This window comes from Mobula birostris, unplaced genomic scaffold (assembly GCF_030028105.1).
Source record: "Mobula birostris isolate sMobBir1 unplaced genomic scaffold, sMobBir1.hap1 scaffold_1023, whole genome shotgun sequence".
NCBI classification, from domain to species: domain Eukaryota; kingdom Metazoa; phylum Chordata; class Chondrichthyes; order Myliobatiformes; family Myliobatidae; genus Mobula; species Mobula birostris.
The window spans coordinates 71,177-98,415 of record NW_027274064.1 but is presented as its reverse complement, the minus strand read 5'-3'; the positions used below and the strand labels follow the sequence as shown (position 1 = coordinate 98,415).

General features: G+C 52.9%; 2 protein-coding genes across 2 annotated transcripts in view; one reads left to right on the top strand and one right to left on the bottom strand.

Annotated features, from left to right (window-relative positions):
• Positions 1-22,395, top strand: part of igsf8 (immunoglobulin superfamily, member 8) — a 60,939-nt gene extending 38,544 nt beyond the window's left edge. The window contains exons 3-5 of the mRNA XM_072249941.1: positions 13,824-14,219; positions 15,041-15,164; positions 19,134-22,395. Coding sequence (XP_072106042.1) covers positions 13,824-14,219; positions 15,041-15,164; positions 19,134-19,137 — 524 coding nt within the window. The 3' untranslated portion in view covers positions 19,138-22,395. The remainder of the gene's footprint in view (positions 1-13,823; positions 14,220-15,040; positions 15,165-19,133) is intronic.
• Positions 22,396-24,747: 2,352 nt separating this feature from the next.
• On the bottom strand, positions 24,748-26,826 carry LOC140192280 (endonuclease domain-containing 1 protein-like). The gene is made up of 2 exons (XM_072249943.1): positions 26,141-26,826; positions 24,748-25,412 (listed from the first exon to the last, which is right to left on the bottom strand). Exons 1-2 carry the CDS (start codon positions 26,444-26,446, stop codon positions 24,843-24,845), a joined length of 876 nt encoding a protein of 291 aa, XP_072106044.1. The 5' UTR covers positions 26,447-26,826; the 3' UTR covers positions 24,748-24,842.
• Between the last annotated feature and the right edge of the window lie 413 nt (positions 26,827-27,239).

Genomic DNA, 27,239 nt, shown 5'->3' with positions numbered 1-27,239 from the left:
TCCCATCACATACTCCCAGGACACGGGTCAGACACAGAGTGAAGCTCCGTCTACACTGTCCCATCACACACTCCCAGGACACGGGTCAGACACAGAGTGAAGTTCCCTCTGCACTGTCCATCACACACTCCCTCTACACTGTCCCATCACACACTCCCTCTGCACTGTCCCATCACACACTCCCTCTGCACTGTCCCATGACACACATCCTCTACACTGTCCCATCACACACTCCCTCTGCACTGTCCGATCACACCCTCCCTCTACACTGTCCCATCACACTCTCCATCTACACTGTCCCCTCACACACTCGCTCTATACTGTCCCATCAGACATTCCCCCTACACTGTCCATCACACACTCCCTCTACACTGTCCCCTCACACACTCCCTCTACACCGTCCCATCAAACACTGCGTCCCATCACACACTCCCTCTACACTGTCCCCTCACACTCTCCCTCTCTACTGTCCCATCACACACTCCGTCCCATCACACACTGCCTCTACACTGTCCCATCACACACTCCCTCTACACCGTCCCATCACACACTCCCCCTACACTGTCCATCACAGACTCCCTCTACACTCTCCATTCACAGACTCCCTCTACACTGTCCCATCACACACTTCCCCTACGCTGTCCCATCACACACTCCCTCTGCACCGTCCCATCACACACTCCCTCTACACTGTCCCCTCACACACTCCCTCTACACTGTCCCCTCAGACACTCCCTCTACACGGTCCCATCTCACACTCCCTCTACGCTGCCCCATCACACACTCCCCCTACACTGTCACATCACACACTTCCCCTACACTGTCCATCACACACACCCTGTACACTGTCCCATCACACTCTCCCTCTACACTGTTCAACACACACTGCCTCTACACTGTCCAACACACACTCCCTCTACACTGTCCCATCACACACTCCCTCAACACCGTCCCATCAAACACTCCCTCTACACCGTCCCATCACACACTCCCTCTACACCGTCCTATCACACACTCCCCCTACACAGTCCATCACACACTCCCTCTACACTGTCCCATCACACACTCCCTCTACACTGTCCCATCACACACTCCCTCTACACCGTCCCATCACACATTCCATCCACACCGTCCCATCACACACTGCGTCCCAACACACACTCCCTCTACACTGTCCCATCAGACACTCCCTCTACACTGTCCCATCGCACACTCCCCCTACACCGTCCATCACACACTTCCCCTACACCGTTCATCACAGACGCCCTCTACACTGTCCATACACAGACGCCCTCTACACTGTCCCATCACACACTTCCCCTACGCTGTCCCGTCACATACTCCGTCTGCACCGTCCCGTCACACACTCCTCCTACATAGTCCATCACACAGTAAGTCTACACTGTCCCATCACACACTCCCTCTACACTGTCCCATCAGACACTCCCTCTACACTGTCCCCTCACACACTCCCTCTACACTTTCCCCTCACACCCTCCCTCTACACGGTCCCATCTCACACTCCCTCTACTCTGTTCCATCACACACTCCCTCTACACTGTCCAACACACACTCCTTCTACACTGTCCATCACACAGTCCCTCTACGCTGTCCCATCACACACACCCTCTACGCTGTCCCATCACACACTCCCTCTACACTGTCCATCACACACTCCCTCTACACTTTCCCATCACACACTCCCTCTACACTGTCCATCCCACACTCCCTCTACACTGACCCATCACACACTCCCTCTACACTGTCCATCACACACTCCCTCTACACTGTCCCATCACACTCTCCATCTACACTGTCCCCTCACACACTCGCTCTACACTGTCCCATCAGACATTCCCCCTACACTGTCCATCACACACTCCCTCTACACTGTCCCCTCACACACTCCCTCTACACCGTCCCATCAAACACTGCGTCCCATCACACACTCCCTCTACACTGTCCCCTCACACTCTCCCTCTCTACTGTCCCATCACACACTCCGTCCCATCACACACTGCCTCTACACTGTCCCATCACACACTCCCTCTGCACCGTCCCATCACACACTCCCCCTACACTGTCCATCACAGACTCCCTCTACACTCTCCATTCACAGACTCCCTCTACACTGTCCCATCACACACTTCCCCTACGCTGTCCCATCACACACTCCCTCTGCACCGTCCCATCACACACTCCCTCTACACTGTCCCCTCACACACTCCCTCTACACTGTCCCCTCACACACTCCCTGTACACTGTCCCCTCACACACTCCCTCTACACGGTCCCATCTCACACACCCTCTACGCTGCCCCATCACACACTCCCCCTACACTGTCACATCACACACTTCCCCTACACGGTCCATCACACACTCCCTGTACACTGTCCCATCACACTCTCCCTCTACACTGTCCAACACACACTGCCTCTACACTGTCCAACAGACACTCTCCCTACACACACTCCCTCAACACTGTCCCATCAGACACTCCCTCAACACTGTCCCATCAGACACTCCCTCTACACCGTCCCATCACACACTCCCTCTACACCTTCCCATCACACACTCCCCCTACACAGTCCATCATACACTCCCTCTACACTGTCCCATCACACACTCCCTCTTCACCGTCCCATCACACATTCCATCTACACTGTCCCATCACACACTGCGTCCCATCACACACTCCCTCTACACTGTCCCATCACACACTCCCTCTACACTGTCCCATCACACACTCCGTCCCATCATACACACCCTCTGCACTGTCCCATCACACACTCCGTCCCATCACACACTCCCTCTACACTGTCCCCTCACACACTCCCTCTACACTGTCCCATCACACACTCCCACTACACCGTCCCATCACACTCTCCCCCTACACTGACCATTACACTGTCCCATCACACACTCCCTCTACACGGTTCCATCACACACTTGCTCTACACTGTCTAACGCACACTCCCTCTTCACTGTCCCATCACATTCTCCCTCTACACTGTCCAACTAACACTGCCTCTACACTGTCCAACACACACTCCCTCTACACTGTCCCATCACACACTCCCTCTACACTGTCCAACACACACTCCCTCTACACACACTTCCTCTACACTGTCCCATCACACACTCCCTCAACACTGTCCCATCACATACTCCCTCTACACTGTCCATTCAGACACTCCCTCTACACTGTCCCATCACACACTCCCTCTCCATTGTCCTCTCACACACTCCCTCTACACTGTCCCATCACAAACACCCTCTTCACTGTCCATCACACACTCCCTCTGCACTGTCCCATCACACACTCCCTCTGCACTGTCCCATCACACACTCCCTCTGCACTGTCCCATCACACACTCCCTCTGCACTGTCCCCTCACTCACTCCCTCTACACTGTCCCCTCACACACTCCCTCTACACTGTCCCATCACAAACACCCTCTACACTGTCCATTACACACTCCCTCTACACTGTCCCCTCTACACTGTCCCCTCACACACTCCCACTACAGTGTCCCATCACAAACACCCTCTACACTGTCCATCACACACTCCCTCTACACTGTCGCATCACACACTCCCTCTGCACTGTCCCATGACACACTCCATCTACACTGTCCCATCAAACACTCCCTCTACACTGCCCATCACACACTCCCTCTACACTGTCCCATCACAAACTCCCTCTACACTGTCCAACACACACTCTTCCTACACTGTCCCATCACACACTCCCACTACACTGTTCAACACACACTCCCCCGACACTGTCCCATCACACACTCCCTCTGCACTGTCCCATCACACACTCCCTCTACACTGTCCCATCATACTCTCCCTTTACACTATCCGATCACACTCTCCCTCTACACCGTCCCATCACACACTCCTTCTACGCTGTCTCCTCACACACTCGCTCTACACTGTCCCATCAGACATTCCCTCTACACTGTCCATCACACACTCCCTCTACACTGTCCCATCACACACTCCATCTACACCGTCCCATCACACACTCCCTCTCTACTGTCCCATCACACAGTCCGTCCTATCACACTCTCCCTCTACACTGTCCCATCACACACTCCCTCTACACCGTCCCATCACACACTCCCCCTAAACCGTTCATCACACACTCTCCCTACACCGTCCATCACACACTCCCTCTACGCTGTCCCATCACTCACTCCCTCTACACTGTGCCATCACGCACTTCCCCTACACTGTCCGTCACACACTCCCTCTACACTGTCCCATCACACACTCCCAGGGTACGGGTCAGACACTGACTGAAACTCCCTCTACACTGTCCCATCACAGACTCCCAGGACACGGGCCAGCACAGAATGAAGCTCCTTCTACACTGTCCCTTCTCACACTCCCAGGACATGGGTGAGACCCAGTGTGAAATTCCCTCTACACTGTCCCATCACACACTCCCTGGACACGGGTCAGACACAGAGTGAAGTTCCCTCTGCACTGTCCATTACACACTCCCTCTACACTGTCCCATCCACACTCCCTCTACACTGTCCCCTCACACACTCCCTCTACACTGTCCCATCACAAACACCCTCTACACTGTCCCATCACACACTCCGTCTGCACTGTCCCATGACAAACTCCCTCTACACTGTCCCATGACACACTCCCTCTACACTGTCCCATCACACACTCCCTCTACACTGTCCAACACACACTCTTCCTACACTGTCCCATCACACACTCTCTCTGCACTGTCCCATCACACACTCCCTCTACACTGTCCCATCATACTCTCCCTCTACACTGTCCGATCACACTCTCCGTCTACACCGTCCCATCACACGCTCCCTCTACGCTGTCTCCTCACACACTCGCTCTAGACTGTCCCATCAGACATTCCCCCTACACTGTCCATCACACACTCCCTCTACACTGTCCCATCACACACTCCCTCTACACCGTCCCATCACACACTCCATCTACACTGTACCATCACACACTCTGTCCCATCACACACTGCCTCTACACTGTCCCATCACACACTCCCTCTACACTGTCCCATCACACACTCCCTCTCTACTGTCCCATCACTCACTCTGTCCCATCACACACTGCCTCTACACTGTCCCATCACACACTCCCTCTACACCGTCCCATCACACACTCCCCCTACACAGTCCATCATACACTCCCTCTACACTGTCCCATCACACACTCCCTCTTCACCGTCCCATCACACATTCCATCTACACTGTCCCATCACACACTGCGTCCCATCACACACTCCCTCTACACTGTCCCATCACACACTCCCTCTACACTGTCCCATCACACACTCCGTCCCATCATACACACCCTCTGCACTGTCCCATCACACACTCCGTCCCATCACACACTCCCTCTACACTGTCCCCTCACACACTCCCTCTACACTGTCCCATCACACACTCCCACTACACCGTCCCATCACACTCTCCCCCTACACTGACCATTACACTGTCCCATCACACACTCCCTCTACACGGTTCCATCACACACTTGCTCTACACTGTCTAACGCACACTCCCTCTTCACTGTCCCATCACATTCTCCCTCTACACTGTCCAACTAACACTGCCTCTACACTGTCCAACACACACTCCCTCTACACTGTCCCATCACACACTCCCTCTACACTGTCCAACACACACTCCCTCTACACACACTTCCTCTACACTGTCCCATCACACACTCCCTCAACACTGTCCCATCACATACTCCCTCTACACTGTCCATTCAGACACTCCCTCTACACTGTCCCATCACACACTCCCTCTCCATTGTCCTCTCACACACTCCCTCTACACTGTCCCATCACAAACACCCTCTTCACTGTCCATCACACACTCCCTCTGCACTGTCCCATCACACACTCCCTCTGCACTGTCCCATCACACACTCCCTCTGCACTGTCCCATCACACACTCCCTCTGCACTGTCCCCTCACTCACTCCCTCTACACTGTCCCCTCACACACTCCCTCTACACTGTCCCATCACAAACACCCTCTACACTGTCCATTACACACTCCCTCTACACTGTCCCCTCTACACTGTCCCCTCACACACTCCCACTACAGTGTCCCATCACAAACACCCTCTACACTGTCCATCACACACTCCCTCTACACTGTCGCATCACACACTCCCTCTGCACTGTCCCATGACACACTCCATCTACACTGTCCCATCAAACACTCCCTCTACACTGCCCATCACACACTCCCTCTACACTGTCCCATCACAAACTCCCTCTACACTGTCCAACACACACTCTTCCTACACTGTCCCATCACACACTCCCACTACACTGTTCAACACACACTCCCCCGACACTGTCCCATCACACACTCCCTCTGCACTGTCCCATCACACACTCCCTCTACACTGTCCCATCATACTCTCCCTTTACACTATCCGATCACACTCTCCCTCTACACCGTCCCATCACACACTCCTTCTACGCTGTCTCCTCACACACTCGCTCTACACTGTCCCATCAGACATTCCCTCTACACTGTCCATCACACACTCCCTCTACACTGTCCCATCACACACTCCATCTACACCGTCCCATCACACACTCCCTCTCTACTGTCCCATCACACAGTCCGTCCTATCACACTCTCCCTCTACACTGTCCCATCACACACTCCCTCTACACCGTCCCATCACACACTCCCCCTAAACCGTTCATCACACACTCTCCCTACACCGTCCATCACACACTCCCTCTACGCTGTCCCATCACTCACTCCCTCTACACTGTGCCATCACGCACTTCCCCTACACTGTCCGTCACACACTCCCTCTACACTGTCCCATCACACACTCCCAGGGTACGGGTCAGACACTGACTGAAACTCCCTCTACACTGTCCCATCACAGACTCCCAGGACACGGGCCAGCACAGAATGAAGCTCCTTCTACACTGTCCCTTCTCACACTCCCAGGACATGGGTGAGACCCAGTGTGAAATTCCCTCTACACTGTCCCATCACACACTCCCTGGACACGGGTCAGACACAGAGTGAAGTTCCCTCTGCACTGTCCATTACACACTCCCTCTACACTGTCCCATCCACACTCCCTCTACACTGTCCCCTCACACACTCCCTCTACACTGTCCCATCACAAACACCCTCTACACTGTCCCATCACACACTCCGTCTGCACTGTCCCATGACAAACTCCCTCTACACTGTCCCATGACACACTCCCTCTACACTGTCCCATCACACACTCCCTCTACACTGTCCAACACACACTCTTCCTACACTGTCCCATCACACACTCTCTCTGCACTGTCCCATCACACACTCCCTCTACACTGTCCCATCATACTCTCCCTCTACACTGTCCGATCACACTCTCCGTCTACACCGTCCCATCACACGCTCCCTCTACGCTGTCTCCTCACACACTCGCTCTAGACTGTCCCATCAGACATTCCCCCTACACTGTCCATCACACACTCCCTCTACACTGTCCCATCACACACTCCCTCTACACCGTCCCATCACACACTCCATCTACACTGTACCATCACACACTCTGTCCCATCACACACTGCCTCTACACTGTCCCATCACACACTCCCTCTACACTGTCCCATCACACACTCCCTCTCTACTGTCCCATCACTCACTCTGTCCCATCACACACTGCCTCTACACTGTCCCATCACACACTCCCTCTACACCGTCCCATCACACACTCCCCCTACACTGTCCATCACAGACTCCCTCTACACTGTCCATTCACAGGTTCCCTTCTACACTGTCCATTCACAGGTTCCCTTCTACACTGTCCCATCACACACTTCCCCTACGCTGTCCCATCACACACTCCCTCTGCACCGTCCCATCACACACTCCCCCTACATAGTGCATCACACAGTAACTCTACACGGTCCCATCTCACACTCCCTCCACGCTGTCCCATCACACACTCCCTCTACACTGTCCCATCACACACTCCCTCTCTACTGTCCCATCACATTCTCCCTCTACACTGTCCAACTAACACTGCCTCTACACTGTCCAACACACACTTCCCCTACACTGTCCCATCACATACTCCCTCTGCACTGTCCCATCACACACTCCCTCTACACTTTCCCATCACACACTCCCTCTACACTGTCCATCCCACACTCCCTCTACACTGTCCCATCACACACTCCCTCTACACTGTCCCATCACACACTCCCTCTACACTGTCCCATCACACACTCCCTCTATACTGTCCCATCACACACTCCGTCCCATCACACACTCCCTCTACACTGTCCCAACACACACTCCCTCTACACTGTCCAACACACACTCCCTCTACACTGTCCCATCACACACTTCCTCTACACTGTCCAACACACTCTCCCCCTACACTGTCCCATCACACACTCCCTCTACATTGTCCAACACACACTCCCCCTACACTGTCCCATCACACACTCCCTCTACACTGTCCCATCACTCACTCCCTCTACACTGTCCCATTACTCACTCCCTCTACACTGTCCCATCACACACTCCCTCTGCACTGTCCCATCACACACTCCTTCTACACTGTCCTCTCACACACTCCCTCTACACTGTCCTCTCACACACTCCCTCTACACTGTTCCATCACAAACACCCTCTACACTGTCCATCACACACTCCCTCTACGCTGTCCCATCACACACTCCCTCTGCACTGTCCCATCACACACTCCCTCTCTCCCTCTGCACTGTCCCCTCACACACTCCCTCTACACTGTCCCCTCACACACTCCCTCTACACTGTCCCATCACAAACACCCTCTACACTGTCCATTACACACTCCCTCTACACTGTCCATTACACACTCCCTCTACAGTGTCCCATCCACACTCCCTCTACACTGTCCCCTCACACACTCCCTCTACACTGTCCCATCACAAACACCCTCTACACTGTCCCATCACACACTCCGTCTGCACTGTCCCATGACAAACTCGCTCTGCACTGTCCCATGACACACTCCCTCTACACTGTCCAACACACACTCTTCCTACACTGTCCCATCACACACTCCCTCTGCACTGTCCGATCATACTCTCCCTCTACACTGTCCCATCATACTCTCCCTCTACACTGTCCGATCACACTCTCCCTCTACACCGTCCCATCACACGCTCCCTCTACGCTGTCTCCTCACACACTCGCTCTAGACTGTCCCATCAGACATTCCCCCTACACTGTCCATCACACACTCCCTCTACACTGTCCCATCACACACTCCCTCTACACCGTCCCATCACACACTCCATCTACACTGTACCATCACACACTCCCTCTCTACTGTCCCATCACTCACTCTGTCCCATCACACATTGCCTCTACACTGTCCCATCACACAGTCCCTCTACACTGTCCCATCACACACTCCCTCTCTACTGTCCCATCACTCACTCTGTCCCATCACACACTGCCTCTACACTGTCCCATCACACACTCTCTCTACACCGTCCCATCACACACTCCCCCTACACTGTCCATCACAGACTCCCTCTACACTGTCCATTCACAGGTTCCCTTCTACACTGTCCATTCACAGGTTCCCTTCTACACTGTCCCATCACACGCTTCCCCTACGCTGTCCCATCACACACTCCCTCTGCACCGTCCCATCACACACTCCCTCTCTACTGTCCCATCACTCACTCTGTCCCATCACACACTGCCTCTACACTGTCCCATCACACACTCCCTCTACACTGTCCCATCACACACTCCCTCTCTACTGTCCCATCACTCACTCTGTCCCATCACACACTGCCTCTACACTGTCCCATCACACACTCCCTCTACACCGTCCCATCACACACTCCCCCTACACTGTCCATCACAGACTCCCTCTACACTGTCCATTCACAGGTTCCCTTCTACACTGTCCCATCACACACTTCCCTTACGCTGTCCCATCACACACTCCCTCTGCACCGTCCCATCACACACTCCCCCTACATAGTGCATCACACAGTAACTCTACACTGTCCCATCACACACTCCCACTACACTGTTCCATCAGACACTCCCTCTACACTGTCCCCTCAGACACTCCCTCTACACTGTCCCCTCACACACTCCCTCTACACTATCCCCTCACACACTCCCTCTACACTGTCCCGTCACACACTCCCTCTACACGGTCCCATCTCACACTCCCTCTACACGGTCCCATCTCACACTCCCTCTACGCTGTCCCATCACACACTCCCTCTACACTGTCCAACACACACTCCCTCTACACTGTCCATCACACAGTCCCTCTATACTGTCCCATCACACACTCCCTCTACGCTGTCCCATTACTCACTCCCTCTACACTGTCCCATCACACACTCCCAGGGCACGGGTCAGACACAGAGTGAAACTCCCTCTACACTGTCCCATCACACTCTCCCAGGACATGGGCCAGCACAGAATGAAGCTCCCTCTACACTGTCCCATCACAGACTCCCAGGACATGGGTCAGACCCAGTGTGAAGTTCCCTCTACACTGTCCCATCACACACTCCCTGGACACAGGTCAGACACAGAGTGAAGTTCCCTCTCCACTGTCCCATCACACACTCCCAGGACACGGGTCAGACACAGAGTGAAGTTCCCTCTACACCGTCCCATCACACACTCCCATGGTCAAATACAGAGTGAAGCTCCCTTTACATTGTTTCATCACACCCTCCCAGGGCACAGGTCAGGCACGGAGTGAAACTCCCTCTACACTGTCCCATCACACTCTCCCCCTACACTGTCCCATCAGATACTCCCAGGACACGGGTCAGACACAGAGTGAAGTTCCCTCCACACTGTCCATTCACACACTCCCATGGTCAAATACAGAGCGAAGCTCCCTTTGCATTGTCCCATCACACACTCCCAGGGCACAGGTCAGACACAGAGTGAAACTCCCTCTGCACTGTCCCATCACACATTCCCAGGGCACAGTTCAGACACAGAGTGAGGTTCCCTCCACACTGTCCCATCACACACTCCCAGGGCACAGGTCAGACACAGAGTGAAACTCCCTCTACATTGTCTCATCACACACTCCCAGGGTAGTGTTGAGAGTACTTGTTTCTATGCGGGAAGTTACAGACAGGAAGGTGGGAGTGCAGGGGGGTGCGATCAGGAATTAAAGGGTAGCAACAAGAACCTCGGGGTCATTGTTGTGTAGGGAGCTGAGAGTTACTATTCCCCAGTCTGTGCCTGGCTTCTACAGTTTAGAGGAGACTTCACTGTGAACACCCAGCACTCTTTTACTGGGCTGGAAGGAGGGCATCTTAGTTCAAGAGAACTGGAACTTAAAAGCAAGGATGTACTGCTGAGGCTTTATGCCACTGACTGGTCAACCCAGTTCTGGAATATTATGACAGTTTGGGGGTCTTTATCTAAGAGCAACGAGCTGGCCCTGGAGATAGTCCTAGGGAGGTTTGCAAGCATGATCCCAGGGAGATCTTATAGAGGTTCACAAAATTATGAGGGGTATAGATAGGATGAATGGATCCACATCTGTAAAGCTTGACGTTTGAGGAGCCTTTGATGTCTCTAGTCCTGTACTCAATGGAGTTCAGAAACATTGGAGGGGGGAGGTAGGTTTGGGGTTCTCTCCGAAACCTACCGAATACTGAAAGGCCAGGATAGAGTGAATGTCGAGAGGATTCATCCATCGGTCTGTTACTAGAATAAAGAGAAATCCCTTTAAAACTGAGTTGCTGAAGAATTTCTCCAGCTAGAGGGTAGTGAATGTGAGAAGTGTTGCCACAGAGGGCTTTAGGGTCTGAGCCAGTGTATGTTTTTGAGGATATTAGGGGTTAACGGTTACAGGCAGAAGGCAGGAAAAATAACAGCCATAATTGACTAGCGGATGTGAATGGCCAAATGGCCTATTTCTGTTCTGATATCTAATGGTCCTACGTCAAGCAAGTCACTGCTCAGTTTGACAGGCCTGTTGGGTCCTGGCTGGAAGGAAGGGAATGGTGTTGCAATTCCTTGCTCTGTCCAGGAGAGGGGGTGAGAGCAGAGATTCAGGGAAAGCTGTACAGGCCAATTCATCCCTGTTGACCAAGGCGCCACCCTGAGCTAGTCCTATTTGTGTGTGTTTAATTCATATCCCTCTTCGCTTTTCTTGTATGTGTCCCTGACCAAGTGTCTTTTTACATTTAATTGTTGACGTGATAGTGTCGCAGTTAGTGCAATGCATTGCTGCTGCTGCTTTCACGTATGAGGGTCAATTCCCACCACTGTCTGTCAGGAGTTTGTACACTCGCCCCGTGACGGCGTGGGATTCCTCTGGGTTCCAAGGTTAAGGTTAGTAAATTGTGTGCATCATGTTGTCGTTGAAAACATTGGGATGCTTGTGGGCTGCCCCGCACAATCCTCACTGATTTGATTTGATACCCACCACACATTTCACTCAATGTTTTGATGTACCTGTGACAAATAAAGCTAATCTTTATCTTTACCTCTTCACCTGGCAGGTCATTCCACACACCCACCGCCCTCTGTATGGAAAGCCTAGCCCTCAGGTCCTCTTTAAATCTTTCCCGACTCTCCTTCATTCTGAACTCCCTTCCCTCGGGATGAAGACTGCACCACTCATGATTTTCTAAGCCTTACAATGTCACCTTTCAGCCGCCTACGCTCCAGGGAAAACTGTCCCAGTCTGTCCATTCTGTCCAGTCAGTAGATCAGAAAGGCAAGAGGGGAAGCCCAGGTTCAGCAAGATGTTTCGCAGCAGATGGAGAAAATATTTAATCATCACAGAGAGGAAACTGGCCATATCACTCACTTGGTCCTCACTAACATCTACTGCCCAGTCACAATGGCTGTCACAGCATGTGGCAGTGAGAGAAGTGTGGGGTAAGATTGGGCAGGGGGTTAAATAGTCAATACTGTCACACCTAATGTTTGATTCTCTTCCCCCCTCCCCTCTTCCCTGAACTCACTCCCTTATTCCCTGTACCCTCCCTCCCTTATTCCCTCTACCCTCTCTCCCCCTCTCCCTTATTCCCTCTACCCTCTCTCTCCCTCTCTCCATTATTCCCTGTACCTTCTGTCCCTTATTCCCTCTACCCTCTCTCCCTTATTCCCTGTACCCTCTCTCCCTTATTCCCTCTACCCTCTCTCCTGCTCTCCCTTATTTCCTCTCTCTCCCGCTCTCCCTTATTCCCTCTACCCTCTCTCCCCCGTCCCTTTTTCCTCACACCCTCTCTCTCCCTCTCTCCCTTATTCCCTCTACCCTCTCTCCCTTATTCCCTCTACCCTCTCTTCCCCTCCCTTATTCCCTCTACCCTCTCTTCCCCTCCCTTATTCCCTCTACCCTCTCTTCCCCTCCCTTATTCCCTCTACCCTCTCTTCCCCTCCCTTATTCCCTCTACCCTCTCTCTCCCGCTCTCCCTTATTCCCTGTAACCTCTCTCCTCCCTGTCCCTTATTCCCTCTACCCTCTCTCCCCCGTCCCTTTTTCCTCACACCCTCTCTCTCCCTCTCTCCCTTATTCCCTCTACCCTCTCTCCCGCTCTCCCTTATTCCCTCTACCCTCTCCCCCCCGTCCCTTTTTCCTCACACCCTCTCTCTCCCTCTCTCTCCCTCTCTCTCCCTCTCTCTCCCTCTCTCTCCCTCTCTCTCCCTCTCTCTCCCTCTCTCTCCCTCTCTCCCTTATTCCCTCTACCTTCTCTCCCCTCTCTCTCTTGTTCCCTGCACTAACCCCGCCCCTCTCTCTCCACCCTCTCACCCCCACCCCACCCTTCCCAGATGTGGCCATGCACGCTGCTGCCTCTGTGGTGCCTGGTTCATTGTACCAGGGTGACGTGGTGACGCTGCTGTGTAACGTCAGCCTGGGCTGGCCGCTGGGGGATGGGCAGCTCTCGGTGGGCTGGTGGGGTCCAACAGAGGAGCCTCTGGTGCTGCTGGACCGGCGGGGGATAAGCCTGGACACCCCCCTGGGCGGCAGAAGTGCAGCAGGCACTGAGCTGGGTATGGACCGGCCCACCGAGTTCTGCTTCCGTCTGCGTTTGTATGGCGCCCACAGGGAGGACCAGGGCCATTTCCATTGCCAGGTGGGGCTGTGGACACAGAACGAGGCTGGGCGCTGGTACCAATCATCCAAGGCCAGCTCTCCCCCCACCACCCTCTTCCTGTACCTTACCCGTAAGTACTGGGGTGGGGGGAACAGGGCAGGGCAGGACAGAGGGTCTCTCTGCCCGCTCTCTGCCTCTTTCACCTTCCCCACCCTCTATATCCACAGCTCAGTGTCCTCCTCCTCTCACATCCATCCCAATGCCCCCTTCCCTCTTTGCCTCTCTTGTTCTCACAATTTCACTGTTTTTGTCTCTATTTATCTCCTTCTCACTGTGTTTCCCTCTGGCCCTCCATTTCCCATCCCTCCCTCTCCCTCTGGTGCCCCTTCTCCCCCTCCCCTCCCCTCCCCTCCTTCTCCCCCACCTCTCCCTCTGGTACCCCCACACCCACCCTGCCTCTCCCCCACCCCTCCCTCTCCCTCAGGCTGCCCCCTCCTCTCCCCCTCCCTTTAGTGCCCCCATGCCCACCCTCCCTCTCTCCCACCTCTCCCTCTCCCTCAGGCTGCCCCCTCCCCTCCCTCTCCCTCTGACTGCCCTCACAAACTCCTCCCCTCCCTCTCCCTCTGACTGCCTTCTCTCCTCTGTAACCCCATCGGGGTTCTAAACTCCTCCTGTCAGTGTAACCTCCTCCTTCCTCTATGCTCTTTGGTGAGGGTGAAGGTTCCTGTTGCTTTTAGGGTCCCATTGTTGTGGTGTGATGCTGCTTGCCCCACGGGTGGGGAGGGGCGGTGTGTCTCGCCATTCCGGGAGCTGGACTCCCCCACGGGTGGGGAGGGGCGGTGTGTCTCGCCGTTCCGGGAGCTGGACTCCCCCACGGGTGGGGAGGGGCAGTGTGTGCTATATTCCCCCATAGGAACTGCAGTCTCACTCCCCTCGTTCCTCACTCTGCAGCCTGGGACACACTGCTGCTGCCTGCCGTGGTGGGTGTTGCGACTGCTCTGACTGTCTCCATCGCCATCATTGCTGCTGTCACCTGCTGCTTTCTTCGCCGGCTCGCTCGGAGGAGAGGCACTAAGTGAGTACCATTGCTCCTCTCCTGGGGGGAGGTGAGGGGGAGGGGGCCAGGGAGCAATTGGCTCCTCCATCTTATCTCACATTGTATAGATTGATCTGCCTGTGTCTTTGATATGGACAGCACCAATCTTCCTCCCTCTGCCCTGGGAACAAGCAAAGCCTCTGCTCCCACGTGCTGGAAGGGAAGTTCCAATGATTGCTTGTCCTCTGAGAAAGTACAGGTCAATGCCAAAGTGCACAGCAACTTGCAAAATGGCAGAAAACCCCTTCAGACCACAGGGGACAGAGAGGGCAGGGAGCTACCAATGAAATTTCAGAATCAGTTCTATCATCACTGACATATAGAACATACTTTCCTCCAATCATCTTAAAATTCTGTCCCCTTGTATTAGCCATTTATGCTGTATGAAAAAACCTCTGGCTGTTCACTCTATCCATGCCTCAGATCATCTTCACACTTGTAAGCAATCACCTCGCATCCTCCTTCACTCCAAAGAGAAGAGCTCAACCTATCTTCATAAGACATGCTGTCTAGTCCAGGCAGCAATCTGGTAAATCTCCTCTGCACCCTCTCGAAACATATTTCTTATTATGAGCTGACCAGAACTGTACTCAATATTCCAAATGTGATCTAATCAGGGTTTTATAGAACTGCAGTATTACCAGAGAAACATAGAAAACCTACAGCACAATACAAAGCTGTGCCGAACATGCCCTTACCTTAGAGATTACCTGAGCTCCGTGTACCTGTCAAGGAGTCTCTTAAAAGACCCTATCGTATCCGCCTCCACCACCATCATCAGCAGCCCATTCCACGAACTCACCACTCTCTACGTAAAAAACTTACCCCTGACATCTCCATCTCCTGACATACCCACAGCTCTTGAACTCAGTCCCCCAATTAATGAAGACCAACACAGCATACACCTCCTTAACAACCGTATCAATTTCTGCAGCAACTTTGAAGGATGGATGTGGACCCTAAGATCCCTCTGTTCCTTCACACCATGAAGAATTCTGCCACTAACCCTATATTCTGCCTTCAAATTTCATTTTCCAAAGTGAATCACTTCACAGTTTTCACTTCTCTATCTGCCACTTCACAGCCCAGCTCTGCATCCAGTCAATGCCCAACTACAACCTACAACAACCATCCACAAGTCCACCAACTTACATGTCAATCCACAAATTTACTAACTCTCCCTTCCACTTCCTCGTCCAAGACGTTTGTAAAGAGCAGGGGCCCAGAACAGATCCCTGTGGAACACCACTGGTCACTGAGCCCATGCAGAATATGCTCTATCTACAACCACTCTCTGCTTTCTACGGGCAAATCAATTCTGTACACACACAGCCAAGTTTCCTCCTGACTTTCTGAATGAGCCTACCATGGGGAACATTATCAAACACCTTATGATATGGCGTTTATGGATTTTAATAAGAACATAAGATATAGGAACAGAATGTGGCCATTTGGCCCATCAAGTCTGTTCCACCATTTTATCATGGTTGATCCATTTTTCCTCTCAGCCCCAATCTCCTGCCTTCTCCCTGTAACCCTTCATTCCCTGACCAATCAAGAAACTATCAACCTCTGGCTTAAATATACATAAAAACTTGGCCTCCACTGCTGCCTGTGGCAACGAGTTCCTCAGATTCACCACCTTCTGTCTCAAGAAATTCCACCTCATCTCCATTCTAAAAGGATGCCCCTCTATTCTGTGTCCTCTGGCCCTTGACTTCCCCACCATAGGAAACATTCTCTCCATATCAACTCTATTGAGTCCTTTCAGCATTTGATAGGTTCAACGAGATCCCCTCTCATTCTGAATTGCACTGAATTACAGGCCCAAGGCACAAAGGCACAGCGATCTCTCCCCTCATTTCCTATAATAATTTGGATATATCCCGTCCAGGCCCGGGCACTTAGCTATCCTAATGCTTTTCAAAAGTTCCAGCTCATCTTTCCTAACATCAACATGTGCCAGCCCATCAGCTTGTTTTACAGTGTTCTCATAAACAGCAAGATCCCTCTCACTGGTGAATACTAATGCAAAGTATTCATTAATGACCTCCCCTATCTCCGACTCCAGGCATGACTCTTTTATCCCTGATTGGTCGTCTGTCACTCTGGCTGTTCTCCTATCCTTCACATTTGGTGTAGAACACATTGGTGTTTTCCTTAATCTTACTTGCCAAGGCCTTTTCTAGCTCTTCTAAGTCCCTTCTTCAGCTCCTTCCTGGCTACCTTATAATTCTCTGGAGCCCTGTCTAATCATTACTTCCTAAACCTTGAGTAAGCTTCCTCTTGACTGGATGAACCACATCTCTTGTCAACCATGGTACCTTCACCCTACCATCCTCTCCCTGCCTCAGTGGGACAAACCTGTCCAAACCTCCACATTTCTGTTGTGTATTTCTCTGAGAACACCTGTTCCCAACTTATGCTCTCTAGTTCATACGTAATGGCATTATAATTCAGCTTCTCCCAATTAAATAATTAGCCATAGAATGTGCTCCAATCCCTCTCCAAGGTCAGGGAATTGTGGTCACTGTCTCCTAAATGCTGACCCACTGAGAGGATTGACACCTGACCTGGTTGATAACCTCACACCAGATCCATATGGTCTCTCCTCCAGTCTGCCGATGTTAGGAATCTTTCCTGGACATATGGGGTTTCGTTCAAAACTAGAGGTGAAAGGAGAAAGATTTAAAGGGGACCTGAGGGGCAACTTCTTCCACACAGAGGGTAGTGGGTATCTGAACGAGCTGGCAGAGGAAGTGGTAGAAATGGGCACAATTATAAAGACGTATATTCAGTGCCCACTTTATCAGGTATGCCTGTACACTTAATGATTAATACAAATTTCTGTGTGGCAGCAACTCAATGCTTAAAAGCATGAAGACATGGTCAAGAGGTTCAGTTGTTGTTTACACTAAACATCAGAATGGGGAAGAAATGTGATCTCAGTGACTTTGACTGGAATAATTGTTGGTGTCAAACGGAGTGGTTTGAGTAGCTCAAACTGTTCATCTCCTGGATTTTTACACACAACAGTCTCTGGAGTTGACAGAGAATGGTGTGAGAAACAAAAAAATCTCCAGTGAGTGTCAGTCTTGTGAGTGAAAATGCCTTGTGAATGACAGAGGTCAAAGGAAAATGGCCAGACTGGTTCAAGCTGACAGGAAGGTGATTGTCACTCAAATAACCATGATTAAACAGTGATGAGCAGAAGAGCATCTCTGAATACACAGCCTTGAAGTGGATGGGCTACAGGAGCAGAAGACCATGAACATACACTCAGTGCCCACTTTGAAGAGCAGGAGGAACATAGTAAAGTGGCCACCGTGTATATATAATATACAGCATATGTCACAAACACCGATTCCTATTGAATACCGGTGGTCACAAACCTCCAGCTAGAATAATGTCCCTCTGTCACCTTCTACAGCCAAACAATTTGAATCCAAACTACCAACTCACCATGGAGCGCCTGAACCCTAATCTTCTGGATCAGCCTCCCATGAGGGCCCCTGTCAAGTGACTAACTAAAGTCCATGGCAACAAGATTCATTGCTTTACCTCATTGATTACCTTCGTCACCACCTCAGAATACAGTCTGAATCTACGAGGTGTGACCTCCCCCACACAAATCCATGCGACTGTGCCTGATAAATTCTGCTTTTTCAAATGTGAGCATATTCAACACTGAAGTGTCTTCTCCAGTCATTTTCTGACACCAAAGAAGATCGCAGAATCTCTATGATTTACAAGTATGTGTGAAGGAACATTCCCCCCAGCCCTCCTCGTGTCCATATTAATTACTGCCATACACACGGGCCTTGGGGTTTGAAACCTCAACTGGGCACAGAAAGCCCCCAGTGGCAATTCCTTCCCGAGGCATTGGGGGCGGGGAGTGGGGACAGAATGCTTTCATCAGCTCTGACCTTCCCATGCCTTCTTCCACAGGTGACGCCCATGACGTGGGTCAACTGAAGATACAATACGCCCAACGCAATGTTGACTCCCAGCCCGTTAATCCAGCTGTCTTCTTCCAGCAGTTACATCTCATTGTTTATCCTGACCTAACACTTGTCACCCCTCCCCACAATCCTTCTCCACTCCCCAACACTGACTCCCAATACAATCCTTGTCACCCTCCCCAACACTGACTCCCAATACAATCCTTCTCACCTCCCCAACACTGACTCCCAATACAAACCTTCTCACCTCCCCAACACTGACTCCCAATACAAACCTTCTCACCTCCCCAACACTGACTCCCAATACAATCCTTGTTACCTCCCCAACACTGACTCCCAATACAATCCCTGTCACCCTCCCCAACACTGACTCCCAATACAATCCCTGTCACCCTCCCCAATACTGACTCCCAATACAATCCTTGTCACCCTCCCCAATGCTGACTCCCAGTACAATCCTTCTCACCTCCCCAACACTGACTCCCAATACAATCCCTGTCACCCACCACAACACTAACTCCCAATACAATCCTTGTCACCTCCCCAACACTGACTCCCAATACAATCCCTGTCTCACTCCCCAACACTGACTCCCAATACAATCCTTCTCACCTCCCCAACACTGACTCCCAATACAATTCTTGTCACCTCCCCAACACTGACTCCCAGTACAATCCTTGTCACCTCCCCAACACTGACTCCCAATACAATCCGTCTCACTCCCCAACACTGACTCCCAATACAATCCTTCTCACCTCCCCAACACTGACTCCCAATACAATCCTTCTCACCCTCCCCAACACTGACTCCCAATACAATCCTTCTCACCTCCCCAACACTGACTCCCAATACAATCCCTGTCACCCTCCCCAACACTGACTCCCAATACAATCCTTGTCACCCTCCCCAATACTGACTCCCAATACAATCCCTGTCTCACTCCCCAACACTGACTCCCAATACAGTCCCTGTCACCCTCCCCAACACTGACTCCCAATACAATCCCTGTCACCCACCACAACACTAACTCCCAATACAATCCCTGTCACCCTCCCCAACACTGACTTCCAATACAATGCTTCTCACCTCCCCAACCCTGACTCCCAATACAATCCTTCTCACCCTCCCCGACACTGACTCCCAATACAATCCCTGTCACCTTCCCCAACACTGACTTCCAATACAATCCTTCTCACCTCCCCAACACTGACTCCCAATACAATCCTTCTCACTGCCGCAACACTGAATCCCAATACAATCCTTCTCACCTCCCCAACACTGACTCCCAATACAATTCTTCTCACCACCCCAACACTGACTCCCAATACAATCCTTGTCACCTCCCCAATACTGACTCCCTGTACAATCCTTGTCACTCTTCCCCAACACTGACTCCCAATACAATCCTCACATTCCTTCCCGAACTCCAACTCCCATTACAACCCTCAATACCTCATCTCCAACCCTGACACCAACCCATTCTTCAACATCCCATCTCCAAGCCTGGCTCCAAACCAACCCGTGATACTCCTCGCCAACACTGACTCCCAACCCAACCCTCAAATCTCTTCCCAAAACTCTCTCAACATAATCCTTGTCACCACCTCTCCAACATTGACACCAACCCGACACTTGTTATCCTCCCCAAAAATGTCTCCCCACCTGCCGTCGTCACCACCTTTGCAACAGTGACACCAGCCCTACCATCAACATCCCATCTCCAACCTGATACCAACACAATCCTTAACATCTTTCCAACCCTCAAAACCACCTACCCAATCCTTGTCACCCAACCCAACCTTCATCAGCCTCTCTCCGGCTGTGACACCAACCCAACTTCATTCACATATTCCCCACCACATTACCTTTCCCACCTGCCCCCCTTAATCCAACTCTGACACCAACTTTTGCTCCCCAACCCCAACATAACCCTGAATACCCCCCCAACTCTGATGAACAAACCAACCCAAGTATGAGGCTGTGTAGATAACCCTAAATACTCCTTGAGCCCTACCTGTCTGGCAGTGCCACCCCTGGACCCATCCCAGTGAGCACTGGTACCCACTACAAACCCCCAAACTGGAAACCCAACACAAGGCTACCTGCACTCAGTGCGTCGGGCAGCAGCTGTGGTAAAAGGGAAAAAGTTTATACTAGAGGCTGAAGACCCTTCGCCGGAAACAGGAAAGAACAATTTGGTTTGTCAACATTAGAAAGAAGATGGAGGAGGAATGGATAGAACAAAGGGAGGATCCTTGATGGGGTGAGACCAAATAATACCGAGGTCCTTTGGAATATCCCATACCATTACACCTCTCCTGTTCCATTGGCTCATACATACTTCCCAGCTCTCTGTAACTGCCTTGACCCCTACAACCCTCCTAGTCTCTATAGCACCTTCCTGCCCCTCCTTGTCTCTGTAACCCCACCGGCCCCTACACCCCTCCATATCTCTGTACCCCCCTCCATCCCCTACACCCCTCCCTGTCTCTGTAACCCCCTCCAATCCCCACACCCCTCCCTGTCTCTGTAACCCATCTGGCTCCTACACCCCTCCCTGTCTCTGTAACCCCCTCCGGCCCCTACACCCCTCCCTGTCTCTGTAACCCCCTCCTGTCCCTACACCCCTCCCTGTCTCTGTAACCCCCTCCTGTCCCTACACCCCTCCCTGTCTCTGTAACCCCAACCGACCCCTACATCCCTCCCTGTCTCTGTAACCCCCTCCGGCCCCTACACCCCTCCCTGTCTCTGTAACCCCCTCCGGCCCCTACACCCCTCCCTGTCTCTATAACCCCCTCCAGCCCCTACACCCATCCCTGTCTCTGTAACCCCCTCCAATCCCTACACCCCTCCCTGTCTCTGTACCCCCCTCCAACCCTACACCCCTCCCTGTCTCTGTAACCCCACAGGCCCCTACCCCCCTCCATCCCCTACACCCCTCCCTGTCTCTGTAACCCCACAGGCCCCTACCCCCCTCCATCCCCTACACCCCTCCCTGTCTCTGTAACCCATCTGGCTCCTACACCCCTCCCTGTCTCTGTAACCCCAACCAACCCCTACACCCCTCCCTGTCTCTGTAACCCCAACCAACCCCTACACCCCTCCCTGTCTCTGTAACCCCCTCCAATCCCTACACCCCTCCCTGTCTCTGTAACCCCATCCGGCCCCTACACCCCTCCCTGTCTCTGTAACCCCCTCTGGCCCCTACACCCCTCCCTGTCTCTGTAACCCCCTCCGGCCCCTACACCCCTCCCTGTCTCTGTAACCCCCTCCGGCTCCTACACCCCTCCCTGTCTCTGTAACCCCCTCCATCCCCTACACCCCTCCCTGTCTCTGTAACCCCCTCCGGCCCCTACACCCCTCCCTGTCTCTGTAACCCCCTCCGGCTCCTACACCCCTCCCTGTCTCTGTAACCCCCTCCGGCCCCTACACCCCTCCCTGTCTCTGTAACCCCCTCCAGTCCCTACACCCCTCCCTGTCTCTGTAACCCCCTCCAGCCCCTACACCCCTCCCTGTCTCTGTAACCCCCTCCGCACCAACACCCCTCCCTGTCTCTGTAACCCCCTCCAGTCCCTACACCTCTCCCTGTCTCTGTAACCCATCTGGCTCCTACACCCCTCCCTGTCTCTGTAACACCCTCTGATCCCTACACCCCTCCCTGTCTCTGTAACCCCCTCCAGCACCTACACCCCTCCCTGTCTCTGTAACCCATCTGGCTCCTACACCCCTCCCTGTCTCTGTAACACCCTCTGATCCCTACACCCCTCCCTGTCTCTGTAACCCCAACTGACCCCTACATCCCTCCCTTTCATTGTAACACACTCTGGCCCATATACCCCTCCCTGTCTCTGTAACCCAGTACCTCAATCTCTCCCCCGACATTCTCACCAGCCACCCAGAATTCTCTCCTTCACTCACACACTGGGGTACAGTTTTCAGCTGAAAATTAACCCACTCTACATATCTCTGGGATGTGGGAGGACACCAGAGCAGTATGCGAAAACATGCAGACTTCACAGACAGCAGTTTTAAACCCAGCGACTGTTCAAGCGGGATGGGATTGGGAATCTGGAGCTGTGGATTAGGGTCCGCAGTGGTCTTGTGTGAGCAGTGGGGGGAATCTCCAGCTAATAAACTCCTCACTGACCCCAACAGTCATACACCTCCTGTCCCGTCTGAGGGACCCACACTGATCTCAAAATCCAAAGAAACAAGGGGAAGAATCAATCAATCCTGAGAGACTGACAGAAGAATATCACACCCTTACTCTCTATAATAAAAACAATGGATTTTCGGCCTTGAATTACTTGTTGGCCCTGTGTTATGGGGAGACAACAACTCAACACTCAGTTTGCCAGCTGCTGCTGTGGGAATTCTACAGGGTGTGTGGTACTGTCCACCTGGAGCACTTGAGAGGAAGACAGGACCATGGCAGATGGATGGAGACAGCCCTCGGCAGATGGATGGAGACAGCCCTCAACTGATGCTGGTGGTCGGGAGAGAGTGAGCAGAGCAGAGGTGGTAACAGAGGAAGAGATATGGGGTTTACAGGTGGAGAGAGAGGGAAAGGTTTGGGATTACAGTGGAAGAAGGGGAAGGGATTGGGGATTACAGGTGGAGAGAGAGGGAAAGGTTTGGGATTACAGTGGGAGAAGGGGAAGGGATTGGGGATTACAGTGGGAGAAGGGGAAGGGATTGGGGATTAATTGGGAGAAGGGGAAAGGATTGGGGATTACAGTGGGAGAAGGGGAAGGGATTGGGGATTACAGTGGGAGAAAGGAAAAGGATTGGGGATTACAGTGGGAGAAAGGGAAGGGATTGGGGATTAATTGGGAGAAGGGGAAAGGATTGGGGATTACAGTGGGAGAAGGGGAAGGGATTGTGGATTACAGTGGGAGAAGGGAAAGGTTTGGGATTACAGTGGAAGAAGGGGAAGCCATTGGGGATTACAGTGGGAGAAGGAAAGGATTGGAGATTACTATGGGAGAAGGGAAAGGATTGGGGAATTTGAGGATTACAGTGGGAGAAGGGGAAAGGACTGTGGATTACTGTGGGAGAAGGGAAAGGATTGGGGAATACAGTAGAAGGGGAAGGGATTGAGGATTACAGTGGGAAAAGGGGAAGGGATTGGGGAATACTGTGAAAGGGGAAGGATAGGAGAATGCAGTGGGGGAAGGGAAGGGATTGAGGATTACAGTGGGAGAAGGGGAAGGGATTGGGGATTACTGTGAAAGAAACGTGGGTTGTTGAAATATAGAGATATGGGAGAAGAGGAATACAAAAAGAGTAAAAGAGAGGAGGAGAGAGCAATCACAAACAAGAGAAAATCTGCAGTGCTGGAAATCCGGGCAGAGCGTTGACTGTACTCTTTTCCTTAATGCTGCCTGGCCTGCTGAGTTCCTCTAGCATTTTGTGTGTTGAGCGGAATCGGGGAGAATGGGAATGATGAGAGAAACGGGAAAAAAGGATAAAGCATGAGATTCAGAAAGAGAGAAACGGGAAAGGCAGATACAACGGCGGAATGAAGATGCGAATCAGTAGTAGAGACGGAAGGAGAGGGGCAGAGCTGGGAGAAAGGGAGAAAATCTTTGAGGTTCAATAACACACCAGTCGCCATTGAGGTTTCATGCTTTATTTAAAGGTAATGAGCGCTTGCGGGAAGAGACGAGCTCTCAGCCTCCAGCCTTCCCCTGGTCTAGAGGGGGCTGCAGCCACCCTGGTAGATGCGGATCCGCCTGCGCTCCAAGCGGGAGGCCAGTTCCTCCTCCAGCTCGCCCAGGGAGAGCGACCGGTGGGAGCCAGCGTTGGGGGTTTGCGCCAGGAGGGCGCCACTCATCCCGTTGCTGCAGCAGTAGGTCAGCCAGAGCAGATGGGGGCTGGCCGCCCTGCCCTTGCCAACGGGCGGCACCCAGGTCTCCCGGCTCCGACGTCCCCGCACGGCGCCTGACACCAAGTAAGCGGCGGACTGGCGACACTCCTGCCGAATGCGGCTCAGCACGTCCTTGAGGCCCGGCTTCCATTGCTTGTGGTAGAAGGGGCGCGGCACGGCCACGGCGTTGGTGACGGTGTAGGCGGCGCTCCGGCTCGCCCAGCTGCCCTGCAGGTTGGCGGGGTTCAGCATCACCCGGACGTGGGGCGGCCCGTCGCCCTTCGGAGGGCGAGCCGGGAACTTGCCCCCCACCGCCTGGCTCCGACGCACGGCGTTATCCGACAGGGCCGCCGGCCCAATCTCCGTCATGTTCCCGTCGGCCTGGGGCTCGGCCAGCTGGGGGGAGGGAAGCAGCCATGAGTAGACGGACTACCCGCCCCGTTCACACAGGATGGGCGATGCTGATGGAGAGGAGACCCGGCCATCTGAAGGCATGGCCTCATGTCATAGAAACATAGAAAATAGGCGCAGGAGTAGGCCATTCGGCCCTTCGAGCCTACACCGTCATTCAGTATGATCATGGCTGATCATCCAACTCAGAACCATGTACCAGCCTTCCCTCCATACCCCCTGATCCCTTTAGCCACAAGGGCCATAGCTAACTCCCTCTTAAATATAGCCAATGAACTGGCCTCATGTCGCAGTGGCGCCCTCTGAGGGCCGGGCAGAGCAGCTGCACCGTGACATGTTTACATAGGATTTCTATTGGTGACTGAAATGGGCAGGGGTAGGGACAGGAAAGACTATGGGGAATAAAACAGGCATGACCCCAACCACCAGTGCCAAGCGCACAGAGCAACCACTGCATGACATGTTTACATTGGTGACAGGGCTTGAATTTGGGGGAGGGACGATGGGGGTGCGGGAATAGAATCAGACACTGAGGGCAAATACTCAAAGCATCGCCTTGTACTGGTGTTGCCCTCTGAGGTCTGGGCGGGACACCCAGAGTGAAATACATTTACAAATGGTGCCCAAGCCAGGGTGGGTGGATTGGGTAGCCATCAGGGTTGGGGAGAACAAATCTGAAACACAGCCCAAGCTGGGACCCCCAACCCACTCACCTGGGGCTCGTACTTCCAGACACGATGAACACCTTTCCCTCGGGCGACGTCGGATTTCCGATACTTGTAGATGAAGGCAGAGTAGATGGGCAGGCGTCCGGCAGGGTCAAACAGCGTAGCGTAGTACACAGTTCCTGACAGCCGCTGGCAGATGTGCACCTGGGACACCGCCACAAAGCCCGAGGGGGGTGAGCCACGGTAGAAGAACTCCAGGCAGGAAGGCAGGTCATGGAAACGAGAGACCACATCACCATGCACAGCAAGACTCCAGCTTGACAGGACAGTCAGCAGTGCCAGGGGCAGCATGGTGGACGGCAGTAGTGTCGGTCAACACAGTCGAGCAGCAGAACCGCCAGAAGCACTGGGGAGTCAGTGAGAGCCAAGTGAAACTGGAAACAGCACACAGCATTGGCCAGAGACACAGCAGATAACACGCAAGCATAGCAGAGCCATCAGGATACACTCTCAGCCAAATTCAATTAGTAATCACTGGGGCCCAGTTAAAGCAGCACTCTAATGCAAACATGCCACAGATTAATACAGCAAGCAACAAACACTGTGATACTGACGCCATTGCTCACCGTCAGACTGACACCATTTCTCACTGTGAGACTGATGCACCCCTCGCTGTGCGACTGACGCACCGCTGGCTGTGATACTGACACACCCCACGCTGTGATACTGACACACCCCTCACTGTGATACTGACACAATCCTCGCTGTGAGACTGACACACTGCTCACTGTGAGACTGACGCACCCCTCGCTGTGAGACTGACGCACCCCTCGCTGTGAGACTGACACAGTCCTCGCTGTGAGACTGACACAATCCTCACTGTGATACTGATACAATCCTCACTGTGATACTGACACAATCCTCACTGTGATACTGACAAAATCCTCACTGTGAGACTGACACTCCCCTCACTGTGAGACTGACACAATGCTCACTATGATGCAGACACAATCCTCACTGTGAGATTGACACACCCCTCACTGTGAGACTGACACAATCCTCTCTGTGAGTCTGACAGACCCCTCACTGTGAGGCTGACACACCCCTCATTGTGAGACTGACACAATTCTCACTGTGAGACTGA